Source organism: Coloeus monedula, assembly GCF_965178545.1.
Source record: "Coloeus monedula genome assembly, chromosome: 1".
Taxonomy (NCBI): Eukaryota; Metazoa; Chordata; class Aves; order Passeriformes; family Corvidae; genus Coloeus; species Coloeus monedula.
The window spans coordinates 9,957,601-9,973,235 of NC_138781.1; the positions used below are offsets into that span (position 1 = coordinate 9,957,601).

The 15,635-nt window shown below is 39.2% G+C and overlaps 1 protein-coding gene across 3 annotated transcripts in view; it reads left to right on the forward strand.

The window, feature by feature from the left end:
* ZMYND11 (zinc finger MYND-type containing 11) overlaps window positions 1-15,635 on the forward strand; it is a 105,401-nt gene that overhangs the window by 67,720 nt on the left and 22,046 nt on the right. The window contains exons 4-5 of one of the 3 annotated variants that reach the window (XM_082293830.1): window positions 6,700-6,744; window positions 9,517-9,678. The exons of 1 other annotated variant lie outside the window; for it this stretch is intronic. In XM_082293830.1, coding sequence (XP_082149956.1) covers window positions 6,700-6,744; window positions 9,517-9,678 — 207 coding nt within the window. The remainder of the gene's footprint in view (window positions 1-6,699; window positions 6,745-9,516; window positions 9,679-15,635) is intronic. One more of the 3 variants, XM_082293831.1, reaches the window with a different exon arrangement.

Consider the following 15,635-nt stretch of genomic DNA (forward strand, 5'->3'; position numbering starts at 1 on the left):
GCTGCTTCTTTTAAGCTGGTGAAACAACCTTGTCAGCATCTTCACTTGCCTCTCTCAGCTTTGCCAACTTGACTTTAAAAAATTCAGTTGATGTAATGCTGTATTCTTCTTTGAAGCTTTCGCTCTCCATTCTGGAGTTGAGATACTGATAATGTTGTTCACAGATTTCACAAAATGTTCTTTTCTGATTGGAAGGGTGTTCTGAAGAATGAGAATTTACCTATTGGTTTGAAGTAAACTAGTCAGACTAGTCTGTGTGAAGGTTCCATTATGGGATTTAAATTATGCTAACAGAATAATGACAGAGATCAGTCTATCTTGAGTTTGTTCTGAAAATATGCATCTTGCACCTTTTTGTGCCCACCCTGAGCTAGTAGTGTTGTTTTTATTAACTTTGCGGGTTCAAAATGCTCTGTATCTCTGGCAACTGATTTGAATCTTTTATTATTATGTCATGCTGGTCACTAAATGAAATGTCATTGAAGCTTATGGGCTTATTAATATTCGTGCTTCATTCACAATAAAGGCAGTCCTCGTGCCTTTCTGACAGCTGAAACAATACCAGCCACACCTACAGCACAGGACACATGGGCAAGAGATTTAAGGAACCTGTGTAGGAGGGAGGTTCTGCTGTTGGTTCAGATAAAGTGTTTCTGTGTGTGCTGAAACATCAACCTAAAGAAACACTACAAAATAAGACCAGAGAAGCAATGTAAACGTATTTTAGGCAAGAAAAGGGAAGAAGACCATTTTTGTTCACAGTTCTTGAAAGGAGACTTGGAACTACAAGAAAAGAGATGGTTTATTTCTAGTCTGGATTCACCTTCTTTCTAGGGGAACAAAACCATAATGAGGAAATAAAAGGCATTGCACCTGATAAATACTTCATCACTGATTTATCTCCCTAATGAAAATAGCCTACAGACCTCCTCTTGGCTCCACCTAAGTCAAAATTTGTGACATTAATAGCAGAGTGAATCCAGTTTCTGAGGAGATAAGCTGAAAGTTTCTGTTAACCTTGAACTCTCTTGGAATGTAAAGAAAGAAAAAAACATTTTCACTTGAAATTATTTCCTATTTCTAATATCCTGGAAGAGAATACTTGCATTGTCTCACCTTAAATAATGTACACTGCTACTACCCAAACATGATTTTCTTGGGAAGGAAATTGAGATTTATTCATTACTTCAGGAGCACATCTCATCTGAGATAAGTGTGACAGGGGTATAAAGCAGTCAGTTTGGCTGCTGACATGCTACTACACTTCTTGAAAAAAACCTCATTTCTGTAGCATTGGGACCTAGAGCCTGGCTCTGTACTTTGGGGCCTATCACCCCAAGTTGTCCAGAACACAGCTGCAAGCTAGGAAGGGGAATAAAAATCTACCTGTCCTGGCACGAATCCAGAGAAGACTTGGGTGGTTTCTGCCAGAAACTGAAGACTTCTAAGAGAAACTGGCAATAAGTTAATTAGACAAACTTAGGCTTGCAGATTAAATTCAGTGAAAGAAAGCCAAAAGTGTTCTGAGAGTATGTGGAATTCTCTGCAGCACCTGAATCTTCCTGCATCAGTGCATCATTAGAGGAAGCAGTTACCGGTGAAGAAAGTAGAAATGGATTGTCACAAGCCCATAAATACATCTGTGTTTTAATATGCACTATGGAGAAGGACATTTTGGTCTCTCCCCTGCCTGATGATTTTGTGTTGGTTCTTTTTAGAATAGAAAGAGTTTCTAAAATAAGAGAATTTAAAAATCATGTAAAACAAGAAATTCCAATTAATTGCTGAGGTACTAAAACTTAGGCCATAATTAACAAATAAATAAATGTACTTGAAATAAAGCAAGATGCCTCAATAGTTGTGAGGACGTGAATCATAATTACTTTGGATTTCTTTGTGATAAAATATGAATAATGAATACCTACAAAGTGTCCTACAGAGTCAGTTTATGGGAATCCATTTTAAAGATAAAGCCCAGGTCAACAAAGAAAAGAATCTATAAAGGCAACTGATCTGAATGAATAGATTATCCTGTCTGTAAAAGCACACATTGTAGCTACCTGCTGTGGTAGTTTTCTAGAAAAAGAAGGAGAAGATAAAGTGAAACAATTTTCACAAAGGGATTCTAGCTGCTGAAGTCTTTTTGGCTTTGAAAGAGAGATGTATGCATGTTTATTTGCTGAGCACTTTTGATGAGCAAAAGCAGTAGGAAAAACATAGATGCAAAACAGGAAGAAATATATCTAGTAAACACATGGGTACAGGAAAACTGCAGGGGAGAAAATAAGCTTATTTTGATGCTGAATTTACCCCAAAGCATTGCTCTAGCATTAAATGTAAAACATGTGATGATCTAAGAAACTTTTATCATTGGAAAGCAATTGTCCTGATCAAATATGGATCCTTTACAGCAATGATAAAAGGGAAATACTTTATTAAAGGGCTAACTCACCATTTACCTGCTGCAAAGATGGAGTAAGTCCTCTGAGCCATCAAGGAATTAATCACACCTTCCTCAGTTTGAAGCCTAACCTTTTCATCATTGTTCTGATGAAAAGATAAAAGCAGATTACTGAAGGCAAGTTTACAGGAGGATTCATGCTTGCTAAGGAATAGATGGAGCCAGGGATGTGGCATGAAGAGAAGGCTAACCCAAAGGGCAGTAGGAAGGCTGCCCTCACAGCAGGCTAAGGCCTCTGGTCAAAAACATACACAGTGTCCCCACTGCGTTTGAAAAAATACTGGGAATGGTGTTTCATGACACATTATGTTTGTTCAACCCAGGTATTATTTGGTGCATGCTGGTGTCTGAGTGGAAACCAGTACATCTGCCAGAAACCCCTGATAATCTGGAGATTCTTACTGGCTACTGTACCCAACGAGGTACAGCCTGTTTAAAATAGAGGCCAGTGTGCACGCACCACATGCACTTACACTGTCTGAAAAAAAAAAAGGAGTAAGGCTCCAATCTGCAGTTCTACAGATAATCAGCCACACTTTGTAAACTCCTCTTAGTACAGAGCAGTTACTTGGAAGTTGAGCAGAATTGCAAAAGCAGTGATAGATGGGCAAAGGGGGGCATTTCAAAGCTGAGCTAAATGCTGGTTTAGCATTTCTGCAGCTCATAAGGACTGCTAACAACTGCTCCTGTCCAAGCCTGTTTCAGGCTGCCTTTTTTGTGGGGCACAGATTCTGGTATTTACACCTTGAGAGAAGTACAGAACAGACCAATGAAGTGGGCAGTAGCTATTTGCAACAAATATACAAGTAAGAAACATTTCTTCAGGTTTTTTGCTGGAGGACAGAAGTCTCATAGGTAATGCACCCCCACCACGGTTCCTGATATTCATGAGTCATAGAGATGTACTGCAAGGTTTTAGCAATTACCTTTAGTAAAGCTCATGTCTAATTGAGAAAGCTTTGATGGAGCAGATGCTGCCAGAAAAAGACAGAAAGGAACTGATTTATTAAGAATGGAAAACGTGTTTAGACAGAAATAGATGCTGCTTTGTGGGGGCATAGGTTCCTGCAGCATACTCTGAGTCCTCTTGAGAGGACCCGGATACCAGAGAAGAGTAATGAGATGGTAGATACATCCATGCTAGAATGCAGTACCACCACTTTTTCGTATAATAAAGGCTTTTAATTTACAGCAGAAAATTTGAAATATGAAAGATTAAGTAGAGAAGATAGGAATTACTTCCCAACAGCAGATGATGATGAATGCACATTGCAAAACCTAAGCAAAATCAAAGATGTGGGGAAAAAAAAAAAAAGCATCATTCATGTGCGAGGCATTTATTTCAGTGTATCTTTCTACTTGATAGGGACTGGTGGTCAGCTTTGTTGGGTTCCAGTGAAGAATTGCTGAAGGCCAGCAAAGAAACCTAACATCAAAAAACAAGATTTTAAAAGCTTCTCTTTTAGTTGAAGGGGGGGAAATGTGAAGAACTCTGATGTTAAAGCTGATAGAGGTGAGAAGAGATGGAAGTGTTCCTTATGGCTGTTCCCAAATCCTAAAATACCAGAATCCAGAACATTTGCTTCAGAAATTATATCTTTAAATTGAGCATGGCCTATCTCATTACATGTTAAAGAAATAGGAATCTAAGAAATAGTAGGAAATCATTTATTGACATTCTTTAAAGGGTTATGAAATAGTCATGGAAAGATTACACTAAAATCTTGGGCTGGTGATTTGAAGATGTCTTGAAATAAATGTAGCATGCAAATACTACAATTTTTAAATAATTTGTATTTTGTAAATGACTTCTTTCTTCTGGCATGGACCTCTTTGCCATTCTAGATTCCACCTCTGTGACAGACCAAAATTGTTAAAATACACAGTTGGTGAAGTCTGCTGTGTGTCTGCAAATACTCTTCCTTTAGACCAGTGAAAAACTGCTCTAAGTTTCTTACCCACTGGACAGCTGGAGCTCTAGGGACTGTTAAAGCATAGACACCATGCAGGGCTGACAAGGAGTTTGTGCACAGGTGGGTCTGAATGAAAATCCGGTGATCTGGAAGGAGCTGTGTGTACTGAGTGTAGGGGGGAGAGAGAGAGGAACACCACAGCAGCATGCATGTTAAAGAAGCTCTGGAGAAGCACTTAAAACAGAACACCTGGGGGAAAAAAACGTGCAAAGAGTGCTATGGGACAAATGCCACACAGGAAATGCTGGGAACCATGAACTCCATGGGAAATTGTTTCCTTCATTTGCATCATATTGAATTTAGGACAACAGAACTGTATGTATATTATTCTCAAATAAACATGATTGTGCCAAAGGGGTAACTGACTTACAACTGTCTTTCCCATATATGTGACCCTTTTTTTTTTAGCTTACTGGTTGGGTCCAAAGGATATCCATAATTTGGATTGTTTGGGAAATCTAGTTCAACAGTGTGAAACCAGCAAATCCCCATAAAGGGGAGTTTCATGAATAGAGTTTTGCTTTTTTCCCCCTCCCTTTTCCTCTCTCCACCTGATAGTAGAGTGACTTAATACCGAGTATCTGGGCTACCATTAAGGGACTTGGAGAAACCAGATTAACAGGTAAGAAATGAGCTATGTTAATGGAATGTGCATTATAAAAAGGCAAAGTGGTCCTTTTAGACAAAGTGTAAGAAAGGAGGTTATACTGTTTTCGTGTGCTATGCCTACATATACTTTATATGAAAATGAAAATTTGTTACTTGTTTTAACATATTTTTTTTTTTTACAATAATTACGGGCTTGCTGTGGTATGGAAGTGACCTAATAGTTACAATTGTGACCTTTAAGTTATTGTTAATTTTACTGTCAGTATGTGCTTCACATCTCCTACTTAATGGTATGCTAATTGTACAGCAGGATGTCACATTCTCCAACATACAGATTCCCTATTTCAATTACAGCTAAGTAAATCTCCATTACTAATGAGTAAGCATTTCTTTTCCATGTACATTTGCATTATAATGGACATTTTCTTTGTGCACTAAAATTATTCTTTCCTTGACAACAACTATGTATTTTATTTTACAGTAAAGGCTACGACATGATGATTCATTCCTTTCTGTTGGGTTTATCTGTATTTAAATTGTCAAATGTTCTGGATAGCCTGACATTTTCTATTCCGTGTTATTTTTCTGTACTTACAGAATAAATGTATGTATTTTCTTTAAGACAACCTACTTAAGACAAATGACAAAGAAAAGTAAGCTTACGTACCGGTCATAAATGAAGTTGTATTTTTGAAATTGTTGCAGTGCTTCGCTCATGTTGCTGAGAAATCTCAGCTATTTATGTCAGTGCAAAGTGACCTTTATGATACAATGTTTGACAGATTTGAATATAAAGAACAAGTGACCACATGTGACCCATATGATTGCAAGATCCCACTCTGCTTAACAGAGCATAGCTCTTTGGCTATTACACGCAGTCCCCCAAACACATTTGCTGCCCGGCTGATGCATAGATTTACAAACACAGCGGGCAGCTGGGCAGAACGAAGGGGGAAGGCCTCCCGCTGGATCTGAGTTAGGCACCTTTGCTGCCAAATCCGCTCCCTCTCGGGGCCAGTCACTGGTGCCGCTGAACCGCTCAACTTGGGCAGGCAGCAGAGGATTCCCTTTGTCTGCCAGCACAGTGACCTGGGAGGCCTTCCCTGCCCTGCGTCAGGAAACGGAGTCCCCGTGGCAGAGATCCTTCCTTCAGTCTGCGTGGCCCTGGGAAAATGTATCACCTTTTATACACAAATACGGACTGTGAGTTTTAATGATAGCCTAACCTTTGATAATATGCAGCAAAGGTATTGCTTTGATTTTGGTGGGGCCACTCCCTATGCAGTAAATTATGTTAGAAGGATCTTTTTTAGATGCCCAGAGAAGGTTTATGTATCAAAGAGAGTGCGTTAATTAACAATCATTAATATTCTTGATGATTTTTAAATTGGCCTGGTGGTGGGTGTGTATATGGATAAGAATGATGGGTGCTGGGTTCTTTTAATCATATTTGGGATATTTTAAAGAAGTAAAATGTGGTGAAAGTGTCAGGTAGCATTCCAGGAATGCAGGAGGAAATGTGTGCAACCAAAAGTTAGAACTAACAGATTGATTTCCTGGTCACTGTGCATGAATTCTTTCTAGCCTTGTGTATATCCTGATAATCAGATGGCTTACAGTATAGATACAAAGTTTGTTTTGTTTTTATTTTGAAAGGCCTACGGTATGCAGCCTTTTTCCCAGACAGCAGCAAAAAACAAGGTGAACAATTTTTGCACTATGTGGTTTTGAATTCTGTCATATTTTCTATTACGTTTCTGTCTTCCATTAGGATAGCTTAGTTTACTCTCTTAGCCACCACCATCATCCATATCACTCCCGGTCCCGAGTTCAGTGTGCGTGCCGTGTGTCCGGCGGGCTCCCGGGGCTGGCAGTGGCCGCTCGGATGTCGCAGCTCCGGGCGCTGTCACCGCGGCCGCCCTTGGGCCGCTGCTTTCGGGAGCGGCCGGCGACACCTGGCGGTGCGAGCGGGAACTGCAGCCCCGCCGCGCCTGCGGCTGCAGGAGCGTCCTGACCTGCCCGACCCCGAGCGCTGGCAGCCGGAGCTGGGCACAGTTAAACTAATCCCATTTCCTGCATGAAAAAAAAACAAAAAACCAAACCAACAAAGTGCTGGGAGCACATTCCCCTCCCATTCACACGCAGGTAAACCGAGAGAAGCAATGACCAACATTTCATTGTTGTTGGAGGAAAATTAATTCCTCTGACCTCGCTATTGAAGTCAATAGGGCAGTTGTCCACAAGGGTTATGTTCCTTTTTAAATCTTTTTTTATTAGCTTTTCAAATATATTGCACATATTAATGTTTTATGTATACTTATGCACTAAATATACTGCATTAAGCGAAAACATTTTTCTGTGAAAAACCTTGTATTTAGAAATAATGAGGTTTTCAAAACTTTACTGTGTGAATACTGAAGGAAGCTTCTTCTGGTGTTTTATTTAACGTCATGGTTTCTGGCTTGAGTGTATGATTTTTCTTGCCAGCAAATATATTTCCGTATGTTTATGAAATTCCACATCTCTTTGCCAGCATATTTCTTAACAATGGAATATCTGGGAGATAGGAATACGTAACTAGTGCAAACAAAAATTAAGAATCCTGGTATCCTGATTCTGTGGTGAAATTGCAGGACCTCTTAGGGTCTTCTCAGTTTAATTTTTATCTAACATACCTTCAACCAAAACTGATTATTTTTCTTGCTTAATTGGCCCTTTACTGCCACCTGATTTTTTTTTTTTTTTCATTTCATACATACAGTTAATATAAAAGAAATAAAAAACACTACTTTATCCTGATTTTTCTCAGTCTGCAGGCAAATCAAGTTCACCAATAATGCAGTATCTTTAGTTGTTTACAAAATATCCTAAAGAAAGGGCTCCCAAAGTACACGGCCACTGGACTTTGGAAGGGGAAAGATTTGGTGAAACAAGACAGTGTTATTTACAGCCAAATTTGGTGGTGTTATGCCATTTTGAGATATACAGAATTTGCCAATAAAATGAAATTAGGAGAAATGATAACAGGTCAAGTTACTCTGTTAATCTGCACAACAAAGGAGGGCAAAGTTCTGAGTTCAAAAATCACTGGTTAAGATTTCATAGGGCAGTTTTTCTCCTCTAAACTTGCTGCCCCTGCAATCCAACATTCATGGTACATAAACTTTAGTGCAGGCAGTTTGGGTTGAGGCTGTCCCAGAATCTCTTGTGTTCATGGGGGCTCTGGTCAGATGAGTTCTGTACACAACACGGCTGCTCTTCAGCAGAAGGGACTGGAAGCGCCACTTGTGTGTGGCACTTCTTACGCTGCTCCGCTGGAGGAGACCTTTCCCACAAGGACTGTAGTTCCCAGGCACAGAATAATGAAAATCAGACAAATGCCAGCTCTGGCAGTCGGTGGGAATTGCTAACTCCACCTTTACAACATGACATTAAAAATAGCTTGATCTGATTTTTACCGAGATAATTTATTGAAGAATAGGAGTAATTTTTTCAGAGATCTGAACTCATTGAAAAGTGACATTTGACATGAAAAGGCACTGGGAGTTTTATCTGAGATATGACAGCTATTTTGTCTTCTAAGTGTAGGGAAAACTGTGGCATTTCAGATAACAAACATAAACATTTAACAGTGGCCACTGGCAATTCTGCTTGGTTTTAGAACTATAGATTCCTAGAGCAAAATTCTGCTTCCAAATTATATGCATGCTGCTCTCATTTATTTCAGCAAAGCTTGTGCACATGTTTCAAAGGTCAGAATTTGGCCGTTGGGGGTGAATTTTCAAGGAAGAGTATATTAAAGACATCTGTGCATCACAGAACCATATCCTTTGTCTTCTGTAGAATGTTTCAGGAGTTAGCCTGGTGCTATTTGAGCACGGCAAGTGAAACATTTTATATTTTTTGAATTGCATTGGGATTGCTTAGCAGAAACATTTCTTGCAGTAATTGGTTCATGATTTCATTTATTTCTTGTAACTCAACACTTCAATGCTGAAAAGTTGTCAGTTTTAAGACAGTAGAGACTGGAAGGGACCGCCCTTCAGAAAATTACAGTTGAAAATACACTGTAACAATCAAACTAAGGGAAATAGTCCAAGAAAATAGGTATGGTCTGTTGAGGTGCACAAACTTTTGTTTGCAGTCTAATACAGAGAGGTCAACAAATGTTTTACACAAAGGTAGAAAACAAACCCACTTTTCATTGTGGACAGAGCTCATATTTGAAATTGTAACTAATCAGACACTTGAAAAAACTAAAACTTGGCATTCATATTTTATTGGCGTTAGTGTGTATTAAATTGATGAAGATCTTTAAGCACGTAGGTTTTCCCCTGTTTTTTAAACATTATACACCACTTAAAATGTTTATAATGTCTAATTGCTGCTGGATTTCAAGACATATCAATTTTGTTCTTAGTTCCTGCAGATTTTGACAGAATGTCATACCAAAATATTTTGTATTTTTTGTAGGACTGGGAAACAGAAAATCATGACTGGTATTGTTTTGAATGCCATTTGCCTGGAGAGGTGTTGATATGTGACCTGTGTTTTCGTGTGTATCATTCCAAGTGTTTGTCTGATGAGTTCAGGCTTAGAGACAGCAGTAGTCACTGGCAGTGCCCAGTTTGCAGGGTGAGTACCTATGAGATTTCATGTGCTGATTAGAGGATTGATATTCATTAATAGATTCATTAAGGTGTCCAGATGGTCTGGCCAGGTTAATGGGTAAAGAACTGAATATTGAAATGATGGTACATACCTAGAGCATCTATGCAGAGGTACCAAAATGTGGTGCCTGTAGCAGATGGCTATTTTTGAAGACTCCAACAAGTTTTACTTGCACAGTACCCTGTGTCAGAGTGTGTGCACATAAGTGCAGTAAAGTGTGGGAACTTTCAACAAGAGTAAACAAATTGCTGTATAAAATGCTACTGTTTTTACTTAACGTCATTTTAATGAATCATTTTTGTATTTTGATGACTTGCATTCTTAATATTTTATTGGAATGATATTTTACGTTATAAAGCCACAATCATGTTACTGATGAAGGCAGTATCAAAAATATGGAGTTAAATCCTGCTTTTCATTTACTGATGTGGATTCTGTTGGTGCAAAAAGGGCAATCTGGATTTCACTCAGGGCGTCCATATCTATGTTGCTTTTTCTTTAAAAATGCTATTCTTACAAGTATGGTAGGGAGACAGCAAAAAGTATATTTTATATACTTTCCAAGAATGGGCAGATGTGTTGTCTATGTGTCATTAGAAGACTAAACATTCTAGTCAGGATGGTACCTAGCCTTGAATCAGCCAAATACCTATTGCTGTTTTCATCTCTGTATCACCTCCCCAAATGGAGCACTTCGCTAGGCTTCCTACAGAGCTAGGCTCCCTTCCTGTGGAAGGAATAATGCATATGAACGTTTCAGATAAAACTGTTGGTACAGAAAGGCATAAAACTGCCAGTTCCACTCTGCCTAGGATTGCTGGAGGGAGAGGCAGTTCCTTTGCAAAAGCTTGGATTTAGCTGTAGAGCAGCAGACTGATTTTAAGATAATCTGTGCTGCAGGGAATGTGAGGTTTCAGGCACTTCGTTGGATGGAGAAGCAGTTGTTGAAAACACGTGGATTGTTTTGTTTCAAAGCAGCACTTTTTGATTGCTGTTACCTTAGAACAAGTTCTAAAAAACCTGTTGCCTCAGACTGGGAGCTCTCAGGGTTTAGGGAAATAGCAAGAAAATCAAGCCTGCCTCAAGGAAGTTGAAAGTAATGAAAAAGAAGTAGTGGCAGGGAATAAACTGTTAAGAATAAAGACAAATACTGCATCTCTCCATATTGAATTGCTAGCATTTAATTTAGCTAGTCAATATTCCCTCTGTTAAAGACAAAGTATGACCATATATAAATGAATTGCTTTCAGATTTTTAAATAAATCTCTAATAATTGTTGGGTGTTATTATAAATATTAATAATTCCTATAAATAGTTAAAATTATGTAAACTGCATCTAGTCTCCACTCTAGTTTGCTGGGAATTTTAGACGATGCCTGGTGAGAGTAGAGAATGTAGATGGTTTATGCCACCTTGTGTATGAGGTGGTTTTATAACATCTTGTAACATGGATGTCCTCAGAGTGGAAATGCTGAATCATTGCTTGAAATATGCTCTGATACGTCAGCTTGGAGAACAGTTTGACTTTCATCCTGAAGCCTTGATGTCCTTTATGGCAAAGATATTAAATAAATGTTTACCTTAAAAAAAAGTCCTGTGAAAATTGAGCCATGTGCTCTCTGCCTATCTTTCTGCATATTGGTTCCTTTTTTGTTATACGACTATAAGGAAAGGTTTTGGGGGCTCTTAAATACTTCCTGCCTTTGGCTTGCTTAGTGCCTCAGGTGAAGATCAACCTATTTTTGTGAATATTGCCATTGTGAATGCCATGGCATCCTTCCTCCCTCTGTGCCAGCAGCTCCTCTTTTTGTTGTTGTTAATTCAAATCCCTTCAAGCCCTAATTCTGCAAACTTGGACTAAGGAGGCTTGCACAGTCCCTGTAAGTGTGGGAGTCAGCATCCTTGCGTCAGTATTCATCCTTCAGTATTCTGCTACTTTCTCCCCACCCTCCTAGGAAATGACTGATCTAATTTCATTTTAAAGGCAAGAAAGTGGCCTATATTCAAAAAACTAATAATGTGGAGAGAGCCCTGGCTGGTGTCCAGAGGGCGTAACAGAGCTTAACCAAGTTGCATAAGGGCAGTGGGGGATTTACGTTGCATTATCAGCCATAAATATGTACCTTCAAGAAAAGTGATAGCTGGGACAAAGAGATACATATATTTTCATATTTAATTCTCATAACTGGACATAGCACTTTTCACTTGGAGATTTCAAAGCTCTACAAAAGTGAAGTAAAAGTGTGTTTAAAACATAATATATTGGGAGAAACAATCTAAGAACACTTCATTCTTATGTAAAGATTGCTTCTATAATGCTGCCAAGGTCAGCAAGCCTTTGGATTTTTCATTTCACAATTTCTCATTGTATTAGTTTGATCAACCTGTGCAGCTTTATCTTGCACACTTGACTACTCAGAACTATCTTATAAAAGCCATTGCTAAGGATTTGTTCATAACTAAAAAATATTTTTCCTCCCATATAATTTATAACAAGCCCTTTCATACCTTGTTCTGAACTCTGTTTGCCTGCTCATGGTTTTTCTCCACTGCATCCATAAACAACAATGTCCAGTTCCTCATTTGTTTCTTTTTTTAACTTGATGGTACCACTCTGAATATATTTCTACTCTATATAACTCTCAGCAGGAGTCAAAAGTCAAACAAAGTTCAATTCAAACCACATTGCACTGACTGAATTTTTTCCCTGACTTTTGACTAATCACTGTCTTAAGTGAAATAAATTGGCATTATCAGCAAAATTCCTGGTAAGCAGGTCACAAGAGAAAAACTTAATATTGAATGAGCTTAGAGATCACATTTTTCACTACTGGAATAGTCCATTCAAGACAGGGTTAGTCAGCTCAGTTTCTGAAGGAGAAGGAGACTTGTACATTTATTGCTGCTCTTCAATAAGATAAAACAAGGGAATTAATTTTCTTCAGCTGTTAATTTAGTACCTAAAGACTACAAAAGGTACTGCCAAAATACTAACTTTTTGGAGGGGGAATAGATATATACAAAATTATGAATAGGAGAATACTGATCACATGTTGGTGTAACTATTATTATTTCTTCTCTAAAAATCCAAATTAAAAAAAAAAATATAGGAAGGCAAAATTCAGCATTTTGATATATCATTTGTCCTAGAGAAATAGATTTTGATTCATGAAACAGAAGGAAAGAATTATTCATGTGTTTTCACTTGACTCCTAAATTTTTTTACAATCATGTGATCAGATTGGTCTTCCATGCATGTTCTTTGCTAGGACTTATATCCAATTTACCTATCGTAGTGGGTGTTTCAATATTCCTGGGGTTTATACATAGGAGACTAAAGTAATCTGTAGAGTTTAAGATATTAAGTACTGTGCTGATAAGTATTCTATAAATAGGCTGTTTCTGAGTTCTGGTACTGTATTGAGCATTTCCTAGACTACATAAAAATAAACCATTATGCAGTTCACAATCGACTTCAGACAAAATTTGACAAGTGAGAATGACAAGCAGTAGAAAGTCAGAAGCACAGAAAGATGGAGGTTACTTAAGTGAAGTTGCTCAAGTGCTCAGATTAGGGGGGTTTAGGTACCAGCTGTCAGTCAAGGTGGTTAATGCAAAATACAAGGAAGGAGGAAATAATACTAATTTATTGACTTATTTTATGGTATTATGGTAGGAGTTTGTTAGAGACCTGTATGGGGAAACACATTCTTGAAACAGGATTTGGTGGGATCACACAAATAATAATCACGGATTGATGGTAAAGGGAAGTCCTAGTGCAGGACCAGTTTTAGCAGCACATGGCTCAGTGCACAGAGCCCACACCTGAGGAGGTTTTAGTTCTCAGCAGGTCCCTCCCATGCACCCTGGAGTAAATCAGGGAGCTGACAGAACAGGGCGCTGCATAGGACATACTGAATGAAGTATAAAGGAATTTGTCCACAGCAGTGAGGAAACTGGGAAACCTCCACTTAGAGCCTCCTGCCACCTTCTTTGTGCACATAAAAGCATATTTAATTCATATGATACTTCCTATTCAGAAAGTGCTTAATGCACCATACAAGTAGAAATCAATTTGTGGATTCAGCTGTAACATTTCCAAAAGCACCTGATGCTTTAAAAGTCTAGTTTTACTGCATTTGACCATGAAAGAGGCAAGTCTTAGGGCATATTTTGCTCATGCAGAAGCTTTTCTGTGTGATACTTAGGGCACATAGTGCATTGATTGCTCTGAGACCCATTCCATGTGCCTGCATACCTTTCTTAATAGTACCGGAAACATGAGGACCTGAGGGTTGGAAGTTTGAGAGGGCGGCAGAGCAGTAAAGCTTTCCATATGTAGCACCAAATTCCTCTGGCAATTTAAGCCCTGAAAGAGTCCAAGGGGTAGTGTGTAAAGCAAGAAGTTTCTAAAGGGCAGTGGTGAGTGTATGTTAGACTCATGCTCATAGTGCCCCTCTGCAAATAGACACCTTGAAACCTGAATTGCTTCTGAAAATGCAATGGATGCCTTAGAAACATGTATCTGTCATTAAGCAGCCTTCACATAATCCATCACTGAACTGAGATGCAGCTCTTTGATGTGTGTATACACAGGACAGGTGAGGGAGGAAGGGAAAAATATTCGTTAATGGGAGATTATAGGGAAATGGAAACCTCTTTAAATGGAGCAAATGTAATTTAAATGGTTACAGCTAGACAGAATGCTAGCACTGACACCTTGCATTTCTTAGAGATTTCCTATTTTTTCTCTTCAAATGAAAGATTGCAGCAACTGCAGCACAGTGGCCACTGCCACCCTGGGAGTTGAGAGCTCCATGCCAACTCAGAGTGCTGAGGTTTGTCACTTCCATCATCCCTGGTGCTACTGAAGGATGGAGTGTTTCTTGGAAGTTCCCCTGGCTGCTCTACCCTCATGTGATTTGTAAAGTCTTGCAGTGAATTCCTGCACTATAAGCATGTCAGAATTGCTGAATGAGTCACACCTGCGCTGTGCAATATATTGCTACCCTCTTTATGAGTTAGGCAGTATAATTAATCTGGAATATTGAATATAAAGAGCAATGTAACCTTCAGGTACCAGCAGAAACAGATGTGCTGCAGAGAATAAGGCAAATACAAGGTATTTCCTGCACCCACAAGAAGAGAGTTGGGCTGCAGCCTTGGCCTTTCACCTACCAAATCTCATTAATCTTCTATATGAGGATTGCTATTGTGAAGGTTATTACTTCACTCCTACATCCCCTGTGTAAACACTGGGCCTGACCAGGCCTTTCACTTTACCTTGATTCAGAGCAGAAGGTTTGCAGATTTCTCTAAAGCAATGAGAGGAGTTGTCCGTGTTGCAGGTTAAGCTGAGCAGGCAGCTGAGCACCACACGGCTGCTCTCTCATGTCTCCTCAACACCCAGCTGAAAAAGAAAACAAAACAGAAGTGGTGCAAAGGCAATCACTGCCCACACTCCATGGACTGATCGATGCCCAGACAGTTCCTGACCTAAAGATGGTTAAATTCCCCCTAGGCCCTCCTCTTCCTTTCTATTGTTGGGCATGACGTTATATGCCATGGGGTATCTCTTTGGTTAGTCAGGTCATCTGCCTTGTTGTGTCTTCTCCCAGCCTCTTGTGTACTCCCCAGTCTATTCACTGTGGGGGCAGAGTGAGAAACTGCCAAGGCCTTTGCACTGTGCAAACACTGTTCAGCAAGAGCTAAAACATCCATGTGTTATCAACACTGTTTTGGGCACAAATCTAAACCACACCACCATACAAGCTGCTGTGAAGACAATTCCTTTCATCCCAGCCAGACCTAGTACAGTCCTATATTAAGATAATTTGTCCCACAAATAGGCTATCTACAAGTATAAGGATCCTGATATTTTGGGGTCTGGATTGAATCTCAGCAGTCTCCTTGAAAGAAAC